The 21,064-nt window shown below is 36.0% G+C and overlaps 3 protein-coding genes across 3 annotated transcripts; 1 reads left to right on the forward strand and 2 right to left on the reverse strand.

Annotated features, from left to right (window-relative positions):
• Positions 1-202: 202 nt before the first annotated feature.
• LOC137742552 (uncharacterized) lies at positions 203-5,999 on the forward strand. Its single transcript, XM_068482454.1, is given in 16 exon segments — positions 203-554; positions 1,310-1,412; positions 1,771-1,840; positions 1,981-2,019; positions 2,106-2,223; positions 2,317-2,374; positions 2,488-2,664; positions 2,749-2,809; positions 2,973-3,032; positions 3,139-3,158; positions 3,244-3,309; positions 4,032-4,199; positions 4,390-4,647; positions 4,791-5,003; positions 5,104-5,375; positions 5,466-5,999. Coding segments are annotated over 16 exon segments (1,947 nt in total). The 5' UTR covers positions 203-432; the 3' UTR covers positions 5,608-5,999.
• Positions 6,000-11,645: 5,646 nt separating this feature from the next.
• Positions 11,646-12,227, reverse strand: LOC137741856 (secreted RxLR effector protein 161-like). Its single transcript, XM_068481566.1, has one exon. The coding sequence runs from the start codon at positions 12,225-12,227 to the stop codon at positions 11,646-11,648; it is 582 nt and encodes a 193-aa protein (XP_068337667.1).
• Positions 12,228-12,774: 547 nt separating this feature from the next.
• LOC137741857 (uncharacterized) lies at positions 12,775-15,390 on the reverse strand. The gene is made up of 3 exons (XM_068481567.1): positions 14,562-15,390; positions 14,164-14,334; positions 12,775-13,211 (listed from the first exon to the last, which is right to left on the reverse strand). The coding sequence occupies exons 1-3, from the start codon at positions 15,388-15,390 to the stop codon at positions 12,775-12,777; spliced, it is 1,437 nt and encodes a 478-aa protein (XP_068337668.1).
• Positions 15,391-21,064: the final 5,674 nt, after the last annotated feature.

Below are 21,064 nucleotides of genomic sequence, written 5' to 3' on the forward strand. Positions count from 1 at the left end.
GACATGGAGTTTCGTTTTGGAACAAAAGTGACAAACAGCAACGTACACATAACCAATCAGAATCCAGTTCTCTCCCAGATGCCAAATCCTAATAAAATTACCAACCTACCCTTCCTCCTCGCCCGTCCAAACTCCAAACTCCGAGGACTCATCCGTCAATTCAAACTTAAACCCCAATCAGACCACTTCCCGTCTCTTAGGGCAGGAATCCCATGCTTTTCGGGACAAAAACCCAACTGTCCTGAAAGCTTTCCCCTCTCAGAAGAACCGCCATCGTGTGGTTGCACGATTCTTAACGTACACTCATCTCTTCGTCTTCCCCAGATCCCACCACTGCCTTTCTCTGCTTAACACGATTGCTTTTCTCACCCCCATGATTGCTCCGTGCACACAGTTCCGTGAACCCGCCTGTAACTCCACCACATTTGCCCGATGAAGGTCCCTGCCACCACCACTGCTTCTTCCATGACCATATCTAATTGGGGTTTTGTGTTTTCGATTGTTGTCTGCTTTTTCGCATCTGGGTCGCTCGCAATCGAGAATTTCCACCAGGCGTAAGTGATTTCTGTGATGCAAGTTCTGTTTTTTTGGATTTAAAGTTTGGTGCTTTTTTTTTTTTTTTTCTTTTTGCTGGTGGGAGAAATCTGGTTCCAATGGGGTCAGCTCGAAACAGCATTTGGCTTTTGACTTTTTTGGATAGTTGGAGTAGAATTTTGATCATGGTGAACAATATTGCAATGCAGTTGTTATGCTTAGTGAATAAATTTGGAAACTTTTGTTTTAGATCTGAGAGTGCATTTGGTGATTCTAAATACAAGTTTCAGAAACCTGAGGAAGTTGGAAAAGTTCTTCCAAAATACTGAAAAGTTGGGAACTTTTAGCTGATTTATGTCGTTTAGTGTTTTGTTTACGGCATGAAGTATGTGAATCCGCTTCATATGAACAGTGTGCTTCTTTTTTTAATTTTTTTGTGAGCCAATTGATAGTCACCAATTTTGGATATGATTGTAACGTGCTCTGGATTGTGAAGGTTAAATATTGTTTTTGCTCTCGTAGTAGGTAGGATGTTCCTAATGACTAATGAGAGACTATAACGAGGAAAATGAACATCATAAGAAACTATGCTCCCTGCCTCAATTGTGCGGTGCTGTGATTTTTCGCATCCGATATTGAAAACCTTGTCGACCCCTGAGTCACTTTATGTCACCTTAATTTTGAGATTACTTGCTGCCTAACCGTTGTCGCTGTTTTTCTGCCAATGTTATGTACTTCGTATTTGGCTAATGTTTGTGTAATATTGCACATACAGATTTCCTATTGTGGAACCTGATCCTGGTCATACGAAACTTCGTCTTTCAAGGGAAGGGTTGGAGGCCATTGAAAGAATAACAAATCCAATTGCAGCTGTTGCCGTAAGACTTAAACCTGTTCTCCTTAGCATCTATAATAGTTGCAATTGATCTTCCTCGTAGCTAGAGTTAAACTGATATCAATGTCTATTACGTAATAGTAAAAGATTATACAGTGATCTTTTAATTTTGGAAATCTTACCGAACTTTGGATATTTAGTTTTAGCTAGAGTTGAATGACTCACTGTTGCAGAGGTGTAGTAGTATCATGTAGGCTACAGGGCAGTAGTTTTCAGTCTCCATGCATACAAATATGACTACAGATTACGATTAAAGTTATTGTCTTACTTTTCCCTCGGTAAAGCAAACTTTCTTTTCTTCTGTGTACATCTTGATTCGATTCAAATGGTTGTCTTCTTAGGTAATTGGACCATACCGCTCGGGAAAATCTTTTTTGCTCAACCAACTGCTATCCCTTTCTTGTTATGAAGGTGTAGTCTTTACTCCTTTTAGTTATAAAACTCTTGCCTTCTCATTGTGGATCTTGCTTGATTAATCTTTATGCATTGGTTGTTGGGTTTGAACAATATAACAACCATTAAGTTTTAATTTTTAAACGCCTTCCCCACAGGGTTTGGTGTTGGACATATGCGTGACACAAAGACAAAAGGTAAATCTAGATGCAACCTTGATATCGTGGATGTGCATTATTGTTTCTTGAGAGATATATTTACGGTGGCTATTTGCCTCTTACAGGGATTTGGGTATGGGGAACCCCAATAGAATTGGATATTGATGGAGTGAAAACTTCAGTTTTTTACCTTGATACTGAGGGATTTGAAAGTGTTGGGAAGTCAAACGTATATGATGACCGGTAATCTTCAAGTCATCATGTAATCTTCAATTTTCCTTTGATGGTCATTCAAGTTTTGTATATTCTGCTGGGTCTCTGAGTATGCTTTTGCAGGATTTTTGCTCTGGCAACTGTTATGAGTTCTGTCCTTGTTTATAACCTGGCTGAGACGGTGAGTTGTACAACGTGTGGCGTCTTAGAAGCATGTACTTGTTCTCCTTGGTCCATTATTGTTCAAGCCCAGTTTGCCTTATATGATTTATCTCTTTGGTTGTCATTCTGTAGATCCGTGAAGCTGACATTGCCCGGTTGTCTTTTGCTGTTGAGCTTGCTGAAGAATTTTATGGAAGGTCCACAGTTTCTTTTATTCCTTCTTGATATTGTATTTAATTTGTTCCCTCTATTATCAAAACTGACATGTTTGCTCTTGGTTGCAAATTTCATGTGGCAAATAGAGTGAAGGTAAGTTCCAATCCCTTAAATCATTGTTCCTCGCTTGTAAGATCTTGCAATAATTTACATGTGAATAGTCGGATTGTTTTGTAGGGACAAGATGTTGCTTTTGAACCTGCAAAACTATTGTGGCTTATCCAGCGTGATTTTTTACGTAAGTTTGAGAAATGCCTATAACATGTTTGTTCAAGTTAAATATGAGCAACATAGAAGTTGCAATGACAGTCTACCAAGATTTGTTTTTTCACCTATCCACCCTTTTTTTCCAAGCTTCCAGCAGAAAGCTCATAGATTGACATTCTGGTGTTGTTCTGCAGAAGGGAAATCTGTGCAAGAAATGGTTCGTGAAGCTCTCCTTCATGTCCCTAACAAGGATGGTTAGTGTTTTTTCCCTCCCTCTATGCTTTATACATAAAAGCACAAGTTATTTATTTCTTTATTTGTTTCCATGGATTTAATAGTGGGTTCTTTGTGACATTGCAGGCAACAAAAATATTGATATGGTATTTTTCACCCTTATATTATCACTTGCCGCTGAGATATTGCTGTTCACGGATTGAAAGTGAACCCTTTTTGTGTCTTTATCAGGTCAACCAGATCCGAGATTCTTTGGCTATTATGGGTGATAATAGCACAGCCTTCAGTTTACCACAAGTATGGGTTTTCCTATTTTCAGCTGTTTTTGCATTCATTTTCTTGGTTTTATATTTTAGTTGGGTGATTGTTCAATAAAGCTTCTCAGCATTACACATTTACAGCAAATCCTTAGATTTTTTTGTTAAAAATGGAAAAGATGTTGTGTAGAGTTTCCTTGACGTTGGCTTGTTTTGGACAAGCTTTATTTTTTATCGAGTGCAATAGTTGATGATTTCTTAGGTGCTATGCATGCTACATGGTCATCTTAACTTTTATTAAGTCACTTGAGTTCACTGTTGATAAAGTAAGCGTTGTTTTTAGCCCATACAAAATAATCCATAATATTGTAATATTGTGCATGTACTTTCTTTTATGTTTCCAAGGGTAGGGAAAACAAAAATTGAAGTTTTGGATTCTGAGTTGTTTTCAATTGCCCTAAGGCTTGTGAGATGGAAGATATTTATCTTTGCACACCTGCACCCTGCCTATTCATTGCATTTAGATATTCCTTGCTCTGGGAATACTATATTTTGTATCGGGAAAGTTTTTATGATTACAGAAATTTATAATTCAAGTTATTGCTATCACTGCATCTCTCATTTGATAGGGAGAGGTACATGTGAAACATGGTTGACTAGGATTGCTATGCCAATCAATTTAAACTTCCCTTTCCTGTAGATATATTTCTATTTGTTTGTCAAGTGTTTTGATTCTGTGGTGATTCCAAACTTTTCAAACAGCCTCACCTTGACCGAACGAAACTCTGCGACATGAAGGATGGTGAGCTCGACCCATTGTATGTTAAGAAAAAGGAACAACTAAAACAGCTTGTTTCTAGTATCATCCGTCCAAAGATTGTGCAGGGAAGAACTCTAAGTGGAAAGGAGTTTGTATCTTTTCTGGAGCAGGTACCTGTTATATTATAATGTTGGTTGGTTAAAATCAGCTACGATAGGAGAATCGTTAAGTTTCATAAAGTTTATGTTGTGTGGCATTCCATCTATTAGGAATTGAGGACAAGAAAAATAAGGGATCCTACCTACATTTGTTCTTTTAGTTTATTTGTGTGTGTGTGTTTTTAATTATTTCTTCTATCAGATTCTTGAAGCGTTGAACAAGGGGGAGATCCCATCAACAGGCTCTCTGGTGGAGGTTTTCAACAAGGGTATTCTTGAGAGATGCTTAAATCTGTACCATGAAAGGATGGAAAAACTCAGTTTACCTCTCGTAGAGCAATCTGTGCAAGACTACCATGAAAAGTCCATGGAGGAAGTGATGAAACTTTTTGAGGAGCAACATTTTGGCCGTCACCATGCAAAGAAGTCAGTCGAGCAACTACAAGAAGAAGTAGACAAGGTATATCCACTTTGTAATAGTAGCCCTATACCCCTTTCCTCGTCACGTTTTACATATTTTGTTGGCACCCTCACTTGCACCAGCTACGCATCCTGCAATTTTTTTAACATGACTTTGCTGCTTAAACTCTGGGATTTGTTTAGGTGTTTAAGAATGTGGTCATGGCAAACGAATATCAATCTTCAAAGCTCTGTGAGGCATTGTATACCAGATGTGAGGATAAAATGGACCAACTTCAAGTTCTCAGGCTTCCTTCCATGGCAAAATTCAACGCAGGTTTCCTGCAGTGCAACCAAAGTTTTGCGCAAAAGTGTATTGGACCTGCAAAAGCAAACTATGAGGTTCGCATGATGAAGGTCAGGCATACCTTGTGTCCTCCATTTTTTCCCCTTGTCTTCATTTTTCCCCGTTGGGTGCAAAAGCTCATTTATACGATGTATATGATTTGATTCGCAGATGTTGGGGAAGTCACGTTCTCTATTTATAAAAGAATACAATCACCGGCTCTTCAATTGGTTGGTCGCCTTCTCCCTTGTCATGGTGGTCGTTGGCCGGTTCATCATAAAGTTTATATTGATAGAAATCGGGGCCTGGATCCTCTTCATCTTCTTAGAGACATACACGAGGATGTTTTGGTCTGCAGAGTCTCTTTACTACAACTCCGTTTGGCATGTAATAGTATCCACTTGGGAAACACTGGTTTACAGTCCCGTCCTTGATCTAGACAGGTAACAAAACCCTCCTCCTACTCAGTCCTCAGGATGTTGCTTGGATTGCAAGTCAAGTTGTGTTTTAATTTGTTCTTTGTTTTGAGGCAGATGGGCTATCCCAGCCGGTGTCATGGTAGCTCTGTTCATACTATATTGGCGGTGTTACGGAAGAAGCAAACACGGGTCCGGATGGATCTTACCATTGTACAATACCAAAAAAGGTGGGTCGAATCGGCCGAGATCGGACTAAAGAAAAGAGATGGCATGCTTGATATATACTTCGTCTCGGGCAAGAATGTTTTTGTACATAAAGCCCGGCCGGCCTAGCAGCTCTTTTGGAGCTGAAATGTCAGATTCGTTTCACTCTCCAATCGTGAAGAGGTGAAGGATCAAAAGGACTGCTCGTATAGGTTTCACTGTAACAATTCCAAATTGTTTGTATTGCAGTTATTTTTTTAATTAATTATTTTAAAGTAATTTATGTTTAATTAGCCATTTAAAACTGGAATTTGTTCGGAAAAAAGAAAAAGAAAAAAGAGCTAGAATTGTATAGCACTGTAATGTTTTAAAACGAAAGCAGCGAAGCTAAAAACAGAATGAAAATGTTCACTTCAGAGGGGTATTATTTTATTTTATTTTATTTCCTAGTGCTTTCAGTTCTTATTTTATTGTTGATTTATTGTTGATGATAGCTGGTGAACTGAAAGCACCAGCAAATAAAATAAAATAAGAATTGAAAGCGCTAGGAAAATAAAATAAGAATTGAAAGCGTTATACTCGTTTTGTTTTTGTACTCTTTCTTTAATTTGTTAGTACTTTTTACACATCACATGCATATTATGATTTCGTCACTTTTCAAGTATCAGTCAACATGTTTTGGTTTCGGTGTCAACATGAATATCTGAGTTAGAGTGTGTCACTCTTCGAAAAACCCATCCTTCCCAAATGAAGTGCCCACATTTAGTCTTGGCCTAATTGGATTATTACTTGTTGGCCAAATTGGATAAACGATCCCTGTGATTATAAGGTATTCGGAAGATAGTCTTTGTGCTTAAAAAATTCGGATTTAAACCCCTGTAGTGTACTCTGTTAGCAAATTTAGTCTAAAAGTAATTTTTTCGTTAACTATCTGTTAATATATGGGTAAAATTATACTTTGACATGTGCACTCTTCCTCGTCTCTCTGCTCTCTCTGTAATTTGAATTTTCACAAAACCAGTTCTGAGAAAGCCGTCATTGAGATCGGTAGGAAGCTTCAAGATTGTCCTCTTGTTGCTTTCTACGAACAACAAGAAAGCCGTCACTGAGATCTCCAAGCCCGCTTCGGGCTTACTGCAGCTTTAGAACGAACCTGTAGAAGAAGGTGAAGCTGTTGATAATGGCGGTGGTCACGTGCCAAGACTAATGGATGAGGTTCTCGGTTTCTTCACTGAGATTTCGATGATGCCAGATTGCTCGACCGACTTTCCTATGACGCTTGACCATGGTAAAGTTGCTGAATTTCACTTCAAATTGAATGCATGGTTTTGCCTATTGCTTTAATTTTCTAATGAAGTTGTGGAGAATTGAAAAGAAATCACGTTTTTGGGAGGAAGCTTTGATTTGTTTCGAAGAAATCGAAATTTATTCGAAAGCTGTTATGATGATTTTCGTTTGGTTCGATTTTGTGTTCTACTTTTGTAATGGTAGATACTGGAGTTGGAATCGAAGACCTCTTAATCTGTTTGTGATTGCGATACAACGATTGACAAGATAATTTGAAACAAACTGACATGACATTGTGCTGGCAAGTTTATGCTGATTGAATTTGAATCAGACATGGTGTTGTACAAATACAAATTACAAACCTTCTTCTTATCCATACTTCTCGAACATGGCGTTGTGAAAGTACAAATTACAGACCTTGTTCTTATACATTGGACAATATAAAGATGAGGAAGAAGAGGGTGCACACGTCAAAGTACAATTTTACCCATGTATTAACAGATAGTTAGCGGAATAATCACTTTTGGACTAAATTTGCTAACGAAGTACACCGCAGGGGTTTAAATCTAAGTTTTTTTTTTTAGCACAAGGGCTATCTTCCGAATACCTTATGACCACATGGATCATTTATCTGATTTGGCCTTACTTATTAGTCCCCATTGTGATAAGGTAGTTGGAATATAGCTTATGTGGTAAAAAACTTCAGATTTAAACTTCTGTGGTTAGGTCTGTTAGGGTTTAGACCTAAAATTAAAAATTCTGTCATCTCTTCGTTAATTATTAGCATGTGAGCCACATATATGACACTAAAACAGGACTCTCCATCGATTGTTAGCATGTGAGGCCATCATGTGCTAACAATTAACAAGAAGTTGATGAAAATTTCAATTTTTGGCCAAAATCCTAATAGAGTTCATCACAAGGACTTAAATCCTTATTTATTTATTTATTTATTACCAAGGTTATCTTCCTACTACCATATTAATCCAATTAAGCCTTTACTTAGTTGAATTTTTTTTTTTTAATCTGAAGGCGCAGGTGATGGAGAGAACGAGTGCGAATTAATCAACTTTAACAAAAAGATTTTGGTACTGTTTACTTTTACGAAAAATCACATTTTTACACTAAAAAATCAATCTTGAAACTATTCATTTTCCCCTTTATTTTGTCCTTATCGTTAAAATTCAAAGTTTTCAAGTTATTTTCATTAATTTTCCTTACAGTTTAGTTTCGTTAACATAATTTTGTTAGTTAGCAAACGGACACATGTGTTCCCAATTTGTCTCCCTTATCAGTTCACATACCTGTGTCTCATATGAAAGTCATTTCTTAGGTTTACCCACTTTTACATTTAGTCAAACACACAAATTCTGTTTCTCCATTTTTTTCCTTTTCTCCGCGGATCCTGTAGAGCACTTTTAATGTGACATTGTAGTTGGTAGGCTAGGTTATCAACCGGTGGTTTCTGCATGTACTTTCAGACCCATCACTTTAAACATAATATTGGAACTTAGTCTGTCTGCCTTACGTGCTTTGAGCACCACCACCACCTTGCAAGCCACCTTTCATTTATTCCACCACCAGTGCACCGACCGACCATAACCCCATTTAATCTATCTCCATCCATTAACTTATATTAGAACTCAAACCCTAGCTAACCTCTTACACCTCTGCACCCCATCTCTCCTTGCCTCTTGAACACACCCCCGTACATTGATCTTTCTCTCCGTACCTCTCGAACATGCCCCGTACATCTCTCTCCTGTAACCAGCTCCAGTATGGCCACCATCACCCAAATATAGATTTACGACGAAGACGAGGACAATGACAAAAATGGACGACGATACATTTTGGAATGAGCGGCATTGGTAACATTCCTTTTCCATTAGGGTAAAATATTTCAAATTGGGTAATTAGGACTTTGATAATCAGGTTTTGTTTTGTTCGGGTAATTAGGGCTCTGATAATCAGATTTTGTTTGTTTTCAGGAATCTGATTTGGACTTGAGCTTCATAGATGCACCTTCGCTAGAAGAACAGATCCTGACATATGAGCTGTGGCAGTTTATAAAGAGATATATCGCTTCAAACGACAAACTGGCAAGCTGTTACTACTTGCGCTAGTACTTTGCAAAAAATTAATTCTAAGAAGGTACTGCATTTGTGCTGTGAACTGAACGCGCCCTACTGTTGCGAACTAAACCCTAAAACCTATGAAACCTTGTTCGGAGGGAGACACTAACTGAGCCCTAATTACCCGAACAAAATCTGTTCCTAATTACCCGAACAAAACCTGATTAACAGACTACTAATTACCATGAGTCAAATCGGCTGAAAACAAAAATACATGATTTTTGTATCAATTTTTTAAAACACTATATTTAATGTTCACTCGCAGCCAACTGTTGGGCAACAGCGGCTGTGGAATGCGTTGAAGCACTCTCCTTTAAAGAAAAGGGAGTCTGAGTTGAGCTATCTGTCGAACACGTTGTGGATAGGGCTCCAAGAAAACTGTGGAGGCCAAAGCCGAAACAGTAGCTTTCATTTGAGAAGGAGGGCGGCTACGTATACGATGTTTTCGATTTTATCATGGAGCACGATTGGCCATACAATAAACCTCCAATCAAAGTAAGCTAGTTAGCAATCCAGTACTTGTATTATAATACTTTTGAAAACAGAGAAGATTTTGAGTTGACAAAACTGTATTTCATTACTTGATTAACATGAGTACAATGCTAACTAAATCAGCACACTACACTGATCACAAATACTAATATCTCTAACACTCATGGAATAATCTAAGCCAACCTCTTTAGATGGCAGTGTCATAAGGAGCGCGATTGGATTAAATATTTTCAAGCTAGATACATAATCAATCTACTAAAAACATAACAAACACATAGAAAATACATATCAAATTCCAAAACAAAAAAAATCATAGCAACAGAGAAACTTGAAGTTAAAGGCTATCAACGTTGCTGCTGGCGTCAAATCGGCTGAAAACAATGTCGGGGGTTGGTGAGAATTTTATGGAAGTTCAAAATCAAAGTTTGAGAAAGACGAATTGGGGTTTTACGGTTGGAATTTCGCCAAACTACATTTTTTTGCCTTTAAAATTTTCACTTTTTTTGTGGGTCCATGTGTGGATTTTTCACCATATTTTTATGAGTAATGCTAGAAGATAATTCGTAGGCAAAATTTAGAAATTAAATGATATGTTATTAATAAGAAATAAACACATTTATCAACATTTAATCTAATCATCAACTTCTATATCATTTAATTTACAAAATTTTATCTACAAATTTAATTATTCTAACATTTGTTTTAAATTTTTTTTTGTTTCCTTTATTCTTTTACAATTTCATCGTCCCATCTATTATTATTATTTTGATATAAAAATCAATCCAACCTTACCCCTGCAAAAAAAAAAAAAAGAAGTAAAATAAAAAATAGTGACACCATATATTTTCACGTTTTCGCACATTGTTTAAGATACTCCAACCATTAAAGAAAAAAGAGAAACTAAAACTAAATAAATACGAAAATGACAAAAAAAAAAAAAAAGAAAAAGAAAAAAAAAGAAGAGAAATTTACCTCGAGTTCGTCGTTTTCATGCTTCTTGCCCTTATTTCCCTATATATCGTGCGTGATTAGCGAGAAACACAAAAACCAAAAAGGATAATTATAGGGAAACCAAATTCGTTAGATTAAATTTACAAATCAAAATGATGTGGTTGTTGATGACTAGATTATTACATAAGCTGATTAACATGCTTATTTCCTATTAGTGACACATCTTTTGGTTTACAAATTTAATTTAAAATTTTGGTTATCCTTAGTATTATTGAATAAAAAATAAAGAAATTAACACCATAACTCAGCTACATTACCACGAAACACCCAGAAAATCAAAATCAAGAAATTAACACCATAACTCAGCTACGTACTTCTGTCTTGGCCATCTTGTCCTGGTCGTGGTCGACCTTTGCCGGGGATGGAAACAGTTAAATAGTGTGAGTGGCGGGAAGTGCAGAGTAACTGTTTAGTTCTTGTGTTTTTATGTGGTCGTTGTTAGAATGTAAAATTTGAGAGTATGAATTCGATGGATTATTATCAAGGTGAGATTTTGACTCAGAAAGACCAATCACCATTGAAATCCAAGAAAATTTAGAGAGAATTTTAGAGAAAGGTTTTTTTTTTTTTTTTTTTTCTCTGTGTAATAGCTTCTTCGATTACATCATTCACAAAGTGTGAGGGAATATTACAGTTAGAGAGAGGAGCTCTCTCTCTCTCTCTCTCTCTCTCTCACATACATCATTACATAACTTGATCTCAGCCATCCATCCATAACTAATTGCTTAAGATCATTACACTTGTCATGAGTTATGACTTAATACAATCTATCTAAGATGCCAACTAGACTATGATCTAATGACTTAGATTAATTCACCCCATAAATCAACTAATACATTTATAAATCAAAACTCCATTCTAAATGTTTAGCTGATTTCACTGCAAGTTCCTTCCTGAGAGTTTCAAACCGATCCTTTGCCAAGGCTTTAGTGAATATATCTGCCAATTGATCTTCTGTTTTGCAGTATATTAGATCAATGGTTCCATCTTGTATTGCATCTCGGATAAAGTGATACCTTATGTTGATGTGTCTGATTTTTGGATGGAAAACTGGATTCTTTGGTATGGCAATAGCTGGGGTATTGTAACAAAGCAGAGGTGTTGCTTCAACCTGTTCTTCTCCAAAGTCAACCTGTTCTTCTCCAAAGTCATCTAGTATAAACCTTAGCTAAATTGCCTGTGTTGTGGCTTCAGCAGTGGACAAGGCTACACTGCATTGCTTCACAGAGGTCCAAGAAAATATCCCTAAACCAAAGCTAAATGCATATCCAGATGTACTCCTCATGTCTTCTTTACTTCCTACCCAATCACTATCACAATGGCCAATTAACTTAGCTGCTTTGCCTTTGACATACTCAATCCCATAGTCCAAAGTCCCTTGTACATATCTCAAGACTCTCTTGGCAGTTCCCAAGTGTTTTCTAGTTGGACTATGCATGAATTGAGCTAGTAAACAAGTTGCATACATCAAGTCTGGTCTTGTAGTTGTTAAGTACAACAAACTACCAACAATATTTCTATATAGACCCTCATCAGCACTTTCACTACCATCAATCTTACTCAGTTTCTCATTCACTACCAAAGGTGTGATAACTGCCTTGCAATCGTTCAACCTAAACTTTTCAAGCAATGTTTTGGCATACTTCTTTTGATGTATGAATATTCCTTTCTTAGTTTGAACAATCCCCAAACCAAGAAAATGGTGCAATAGACCTAAATCAGACATTTCATACTGATTCATCATCTCCATTTTGAACTCTTGCATCATATTTTTTGAGCTTCCAATGTAGATAATGTCATCTACATATAAAGATAACAATGAGAATACCTTTATCACTGGCCTTAAAGTATAATGTAGCCTTAATTAGACTATTTTCAAAACCAGCTTTATTGAAATAATTGTCAATTTCATCATACCAAGCCCTAGGGGCTTGTTTCAGACCATATAATGCCTCATTCAACTTGTACACTTTATCTTCTTGTCATTTCACAACAAATCCCAATGGCTGATCAACATATACTTCTTTATGTAAAGTCTTATTAAGGAAAACAGACTTGACATCCAATTGGAACAGTTTCCATTCCTTTTGAGTTGCCAAGGCAATCAAGGTCCTAATGGTGTTTAACCTTGCCACTAGTGCAAAGGTTTCATTGAAGTCAACTCTTGGCTTACGGGAATAACATTTGACTACCAATCTAGCATTGTTCTTTTGCACTGAATCATCTAGATTCAATTTAGTCTTATAAACTTACTTGACAACAATGATTGGTTTATCAGAAGGTCTGTCAACTAACTCCTAAGTAGAGTTTTTCTCAATCATTTCTCTCTCAGTAAACATTGCTGCCTTTTCAAAAGACTCAGGCTCAACTATGCACAAATTGCATCTCTCATATACTTCATTTAAACTCTTGAATCTCAGAGGTGTATGATCAAATTCTTGTGGACTTGTGTAAACAACTTGAGAATATGGAGTAACAGAATCAACATTTACTTGATCATTTTGATCTTGTAAGAAACCATTAGTGTCATCACCTTCAATTTCATTTATACTTGTGCTCCCTGCATCACAGTGTACACTTTGATCTTCATATTTTCCAAAGATATTCACATGCTTCACAGCCCTAGAGTTCCAGTTCCAACTAGCATCTTCATTGTATATGACATCCCTGGAGACAATCATCTTCTCAGTTTCAAGATTATAGAGCCTATATCCCTTTTCACAAGTTCCATATCCTAGAAAAATACATTTAGAACTAGTTACATCTAGCTTATGTCTTAATTGGCTTGGAAGTTGAGCGTAACATAGACATCCAAACACCTTTAGATGCTTGATCCCTGGCCTTCTCCTACTGAAGGCTTCAAATAGAGTATTTATGTTCAATGCATTGGTTGGACTTCTGTTGAGAATATAAGCTGCAGTGTTGATTGCTTCTGCCTAGAATTCAAGTGGAATACCCTTCTCAAATAACATACATTTTGCCATTTCCACCAAAGTTCTATTCTTTCCCTCTGCCACCCCATTTTGTTGAGGTGAGTAGGCAACGGTGAGTTGCCTCTCTAGTCCAAGAGTTTCACAGAATTTAGTAAATTTAAGGGAGGTGTATTCACCACCTTTATCACTTCTCAGTATTTTCAGCTTGTATCCACTTTGCAACTCAGCATTGGCTTTGAACACACTAAAGGTCTCAGATTTATTTCTTAGAAAATAGACTCATCTCATCCTAGTACAGTCATCAATAAAGGTGAGAAAGTATCTATTCCCAACCTTGGTTAATGTTTGCATAGGACCACATATATCTGAATGCACTAATACTAGTGGTGGTGAAGCTCTCCAATTGGTTATGCTTGGAAATGAATCTCTGCAATGCTTCCCAAAAGCACAACCTTCACAAATACCACTTGCATTCTTCAACTCTGGCATACCAACTACCATGTATTGTTCCTACAATAACTTCAAAACATTCATGTTTGAATGCTCCATCCTCTTATGCCATAACTCAGCAAATTGGCAAATACTAGTTTTCATTGCCATTTGCATTCCTGGTTGAAGTTTAAGTGGGAAGCATCTATTACCTTTCATAGGTACCTTCACAATAAGATTAGTGCATGTGTAGTCATCATAGATACATACATCAGTCCTTCCAAAACACCAAGTAATGACCACTCTCCATCATCTACCCCATACTTAACAAATTCTCTTTCAATCCAAGAACCAACATAACCTCCTTAATGTATCTTTTGCCTTGCTTGGTCTCAACCAACAAATGTCCATTTCTAGTTACATCAATAAGTTGCCATGTGCCCATTTCTACCTCCACAGTTATGCTTTTGTCAATATCTAACAAGTCTTCTTTCCCTGTCATGTGGTTACTACAACCACTATCAATATACTATATATCTTCACATCTCTTGTCAATGTCTAACAAGTCTTCTTTCCCTGTCATGTTGTTACTACAACCACTATCAATATACTATATATCTTAACATCTTTGCACAATAGCATTATTACATGAAAGAACATTATGGGAGTTTATTCAATTTGATTTGCAAAGTTCACATGCTGGTTTCCCTTATCCTTCTTACCATTACAGTCCTTAGCAATGTGACCCAACTGGTTGCAATTATGACATCTAGGTTTATTCTTGAACCAACATTCACCAAAGTGAAGCTTATCACAATACTTACAAGAGTTCTTAGCTCCCTTAGAGGTTCCACTAGCTTTTCCAGCTTGATTAGTAGGCCTATTAACCCACTTTTTGCCTTTTGACTTCAAATTCTTTTGAGGCTTGAAGTTTTGATTCCCATTATACCTATTATCCTTAGGAGCCACATTTAAACTAGCAAAAGCCTTCTCAGTTTGATTATCAACATGCTTATCAATTCTTTGTTCATACCCCTTTAGAATAGCTACCACATGTTGAGCATTAACTGTCTCTAGATCTTTAGTATTCTCAATCACAGAGGCTATACTATCATAAGATCTAGGTAAGCTTATCAACAGTTTCTGAACAATTCTTTGATTACCAATATCTTCACCATAGTTTGTCATTTGACTGATTAAATCAAACAACCTAACTAGATACGTAGAGAGTGATTCATTTTCACCCATTCTAGTGTATTCAAAGTCACGGTGTAAGCCTTGGAGTTTCATAGACCTCAAATGTTTATCTCTTACTAACTCTTGTTTTAGCACATTCCATGTTGCGTTTGCAGTCTCTTGGATGGCGATTCTATAAAATATTTGATCAGAAACCGCCCCCTGAATAATGCCAAGCGCCTTTGCATCTTTGACAGTATTTTCTCCCAATAGCTTGCTCTCCGTTGCAGTGAGATCCTCCTCCTTCTTCGCCGAAGTAGCAAAACCCTTCTCTACTATATCCCAGAGTTCGTGTGACCGGAATATCCTCTTCATCTTGATTTGTCAAAAAATTGAAGTTGTCTCCATTGAACATCGGTGCTCGAAGATCATCACTGCTCAATCCAGCCATATGAGACTTGTAATCGAGTTTCACAGAGATTTTCTCCCTTCAAATTTGCAGCAGCAAAGCTCGATTTAACTCGAGTTCTTCACTACCTAGAATCACAGATTCACGCCCAGTTTCAGATGATCTAACCTGGCTCTAAGACCATGTTAGAATGTAAAATTTAAGCGTACGAATTCAATGGATTATTATCAAGCTGAGATTATGACTTACAAAGAACAATCACCATTGAAATCCAAGAAAATTTAGAGAGAATTTTAGAGAGAGGTTTTTTTCTTCTTCTGTGTAATAGCTTCTTCGATTACATCACTCACAAAGTGTGAGGGAATATTACTGTTAGAGAGAGGAGCTCTCTCTCATACATCATTACCTAACTTGATCTCAACCATCCATCCATAACTAATTGCTTAAGATCATTACACTTGTCATGACTTATGACTCAATACAATCTAATCTAAGATGCCAACTAGACTATGATCTAATGGCTCAGATTAATTCACCCCATAAATCAGCTAATACATTTATAAATCAACACTCGTAATTTTTCTCTTTCGTTAGGGGTATTTATGAACCTAACAGAGGGTTGGGGTTGCAGCAATACTCGACACACAGAAAGCTAGACAAACAATGGAATTCTCTGGAAAAGTAAGACATGTTATGAAACTGGTTGTTGCAGTGATATGTATGGACTATAGTTCTTCCTGTTTATTTTGGAAATTCTAGAAGAAAACATACTTGTTATTATGCACGATATGGAAGCTGGCTTCAGGAGTGGTGTTTCTCCTTGGTTGCAGTTGCAATTTATTTGACGAGTAACGCCGTTGAGATGGTGCTGTGTTTTTGGTTCCTTCTATTTGGAAAATACACCAAGACCTCAATTTACCTAATATGCACCATTTTTGAGCCCACATTACTTCCTCCTCTCTTAAAACTTGTTCCGAGCTTCAGTTTGTAAATCACTGATGTTATTACCAGTGGCAGTAGTACTCATAATACTCTCTTGGACGTTACTGAGTTCGTTAAACAATTTGGTTTTTCGCTCCTTAATGTTACCAAAAGGTGAGTAGTTCCATCTTTTCACCAGGAACTTAAAAGTATCTGCACACGCTCTGAAGTGATCCATAGGATTAAGATCACCCTTGCACTTCCAAGCATTGTTAAATACCTAAGAAGCTTCATCTATACAACCAAATCTACAATACATAATGGTAACAAAATTTCCTAAAAGGACATCATAGTCAAATCCCTTATGAGAAACACCCGTGCATCGATATCTATCAAAACTACCACAAGTTTGGTATTGAAATATCTTATATCGACCGTATCTTTGTGAAAATAAGAGTTTAAATATTCTAACCCCACTCCAACTAATACCATGACCTTTTGTGATAAAACCCCATACCTGACGGATTGTGTAAGTGGTAATTAACAAGTTGATGACAATATCAATGTTGGTGGAAATGGGCTTTCGGCCCGTCTCTCTGATAATCTTACAATTGGAACATTACAGCCTCCACTATCCCTTCCCTACTCATGTCCAAGAACAATTCAAAACACGCTTTGATCCCATATTCATATACCAATCAATCATTGCTGTCCAAGTAACCACATTCCTCTCCAGCATCTGATCAAACAATTTCTAGCATCAACAATCCTTCCCATTTTGCAATACCCGTCAACCATGCAGCTCTGAGAAACCACGCTGCTATTAGCAAACTTGTATTTTTAATCTGATGGGCAAAAATCCATGTTAATCAACTTGAACTAGTTGCCTGGCCTCAGTAGCCCAACTCTTGTTTTGATGGGCATGGTGGCATTTTCCTAGACCCAACGAGAGGAATAGGCTTAAAAACCCTGACCCGATTTGGATGAGAATTGGGTTAGGGTTGTGAATTGGCTTGGCACTGCTAGACCGAGCTTAGCTCATAATGGAAACAAACAAAATCTTTGGTATTGACATGTTTGGCTTCTAAAGTACGTGAAATTTCAGTAGAAACGAAAGAAAATAAAGGATTCCATATTAATCTTCGTCTAAAATTAAGGTCAATTAAAGATGGTCAATCTTTATTTTAGGAAAAACCTCAACGATACGAGAAAAATTTTATTAATAAAAAAGATAGTCAATCTAAACTTAGAACAAATGTAAACACGAGTCTTCGAAAGAAAAATCTCAAGTATGATCTTTTGTACAATAATTTTTGTTTGAATATAAAATAACTCAACATGTCTCATGAAAGAATACGTGCAGCTCACAAATTTGAAGAGTCAAGCATACCAACTTATTAAACTTTTCTTGTTCCTTTCAAATGTCAAGCTTCAACTAACCAATTTACAGCCCTTAGCTTTAGCGCTAAGAACCCCTCAGATACTTATTTTTATATATCCAAAATTTTACGATTTTTTCTTGTCAAACGAACTCACGCCGTGGTACAAAGGTAACACTTCTCTCTATCAATGTAGTAGAGGACCCCTTGAAAGAGAAATTTTACGATTTAATAATTCTTTTGTTCTTTCTAATATCGAAATCCAAATGCATCCCACCAGGCTATCCTTATCCTATCATGCTTCTAACCCAATTTTTAACTCCTCCATTCTCTCAACATAATTTTGGAACGCATGCATGCACATAAACAGGTACATATGTATTGGGTTTAGTAATTATCTAACCAAGTGTTGCTTTTTAGGTGGCCGATTAATCAAATAGTTTTACTTCCATAGTTCCATTGCACTGATTTAGCATGATATTACTACTACTATTCATTCCCCTTAGTCTCCTAATTTGTTCTTTGCTTTTTAAAATTCTATTCATTTTCAATTTTTGATCAAGGTTCTTGGGTATTAATAACATCATTAATTATTTGAATAATAAAATATTTTTATTTTTAAATATATTCCTTTAATGTTAAAAATGTTACAATTAGTATATTTATATTTATGGCTAAATTTTTTATCATATATTTTTACTTTTAGTTTGTACCTATTTTTAATTTGCAAATATTTTTTAATTTGACATTGTATATTTAATTAATGATAGAAAAATTACATATGGTATATTTATGTTTTATGCCTAAACTTTGTATCATATATTTATATTTTTAGTTTGTACCCACTTTTAATTTGCAACATTTTATTTTAAAATTTGTAGTATTTTCTTTTTGGTTTTATTTTGCACCCATGTATTAATTTCTTTTAGTGCCTATATTTTTAAAAAATTCATTTGTACTCATAATTTTGTAATCTTCATCAGTTCCCTAATTTATTTATACTGTACCCATTCTTCTTTATTAATGTACCACTTTGTTATATGTGAAATGTACCATTTTTTTTGTAAAATGTACCAATTTTTTTAATACCATGGATACATTCTTTTGCCATTTATTATTTCTTATTTTTACATAGTTTTTATCCATTTATTCAATCAAAATGTTTGAATTTTTTTTATTGTAACTGTTTCTAATAGTATTATAATGAGGGATTTTAAATTTATCGGATTATAAATCTCATAAAATATCAAACAATTAATATCAAAACTATAAAAATAAAAATAAAAATAGTAATATAATGAGGTGTACAAAGTTAAGGGATTTTGATCAAACTTTGAATACTATTAAGGTTTTAATCAAAGAATGTTAAAGATTAGGGATCGCTTTCAAAGTATTCCAATTTTTTAACTCCAATAGTAGAACACTTTACCTCAACGAGAATACGATACAAGCCAACTCTTCTTTGGCCTTTTATTATGGTTATCATTTAGTTGAATTCAATAATTAAAATCACTCTCATTTAACTTAAACTTTCTAATAGACTTTGACTCGGATAAAATTAGAATCAAACTCAAATTTCTGACCCACATTAAAACGCCGTAACCCTTCAACTGTAAACCAGACTTTTCTTTAATTCAAAGAATAGGTGGATGACAAATCAAGATTACGATTAATCAAAATGATTATGCTTAAATAAATAATTGGCGTGGTTTCTGCAAGGTGTTGGTGTCTTGTCGGGAAGCATATCGCTTGGGTGGGGATTCATATTCACAGCGCACTAACAGAGGTTGAGGGAGATTTTGGGATCTAAATTCCACCTAAATTGATGTGGTGGCACCACGTGCACCTTAACCTATTGGATGTTCGATCAAACATAATTTAGTAATTGGTATCTTAATCCATGCGTTTCTTCAGCTTCTTCCTCCAACCATTTCTTTGACTGACAGCCCCTCGAGTGCTTGATCAGATAATTACTTCTCTTATAATCAATGAAATGAATAACAACAAATTATTCAAGTGGATTTTGGAGTAGGTGAAAATTGAACATGAGACTTCGAATGTAGAAATAATTTTTTTAATTTGTTAATTACTTGAATTACAAGATATTTGAGCACTTCTTTGAAAAGCATCATAAAAAATATTTATGAAACCTAAAAATATCACACTACTTATTATATTAACTTGAAAAATATACTATACAAAAGCGTTTTTGGTTATCTAGAATTTATTTTGTAAAATATTCCAAACACACACCTATAGGTGTTTGAATAAATTGGAGACCACAGGTGGTAGCTAGTGGGTTTATTATATGATAAGTTGTCTTTGTGCGAATATGCCCATGTTATCATGACTTGCATGCCTAGCTACTTATATAAGGCCTAACTTGTTTATATTTCATATCACTTGCAAATCATTTAGGTCTAATAACTTAAACACAAGTTCTAGACTTCTACTTTGCAATATTCATCATTTCTTAGTTTCTTGCCAATTTGATCTCTTGCCCAAATGGCTTCTTTGGTGCCTGAAAACTGGTCATACACTAATATGGGTATTAACGATAATTTATCGGAATCAGTTGGAGTTGCATCATCAAACATGAGCAATGCCCTACTGATGTCCTTGTTGGAAGAAACACAAGGTAGCGATCAAGACCACGACGAGGAACGGTTAAGCAGCCTGATCCGAGCTCTAGAGGTAGAGCTCGAGCCTACGACGGGTGAAGGTGATGAAATTTTCATGGATAATCTTCATGAATTTGGTGGCATTAACCAAGAGGATCATTTTCAGCCGTTCGATGTTGAATATGTGGATGGTAGGGATTTCCAGGCAACAACCGCACCTGGGTTCGGTTGGATGGATATGGAAAAAGGGTCTTCTTCTTCACTGGGTACTGAGGAGTCAGTTGATCGGTACATGGATGATTCTTGTTTTGATGACATCGATTGCATGTCTAGTTCTGGAGGGTCTCAGTACAATGGCAGCATTATTCCTACAACTAATATTACTCCTTGTGAAGAAGATGGATACCAAAATCTGTGGCAGGAAACATATGTTAATACAAGGATGCATGTTTAATTGAGGCTGATTATTAATTAATTACATGTAGCATTTATTTTATAAATATTTTTCGTGTCAGAAATCAAGTTGTTACTAGTTGAGACGGCCGAGAGAGAACTAGTAGTAGTTACATCAATAATCGATATTGTTATTTGAAGGAAATTACAATCGGCCTTGCCAGAGCACTGACAGTAATTTAATAAAATGTTTTACTTATGTTACCTACAATAACTGAAATTATAAATCTCAAGACTTTCTTGTTGACCCTTTGGATTGGGAAAAC

The sequence above is a fragment of the Pyrus communis genome, chromosome 8 (genome assembly GCF_963583255.1).
Source record: "Pyrus communis chromosome 8, drPyrComm1.1, whole genome shotgun sequence".
NCBI classification, from domain to species: domain Eukaryota; kingdom Viridiplantae; phylum Streptophyta; class Magnoliopsida; order Rosales; family Rosaceae; genus Pyrus; species Pyrus communis.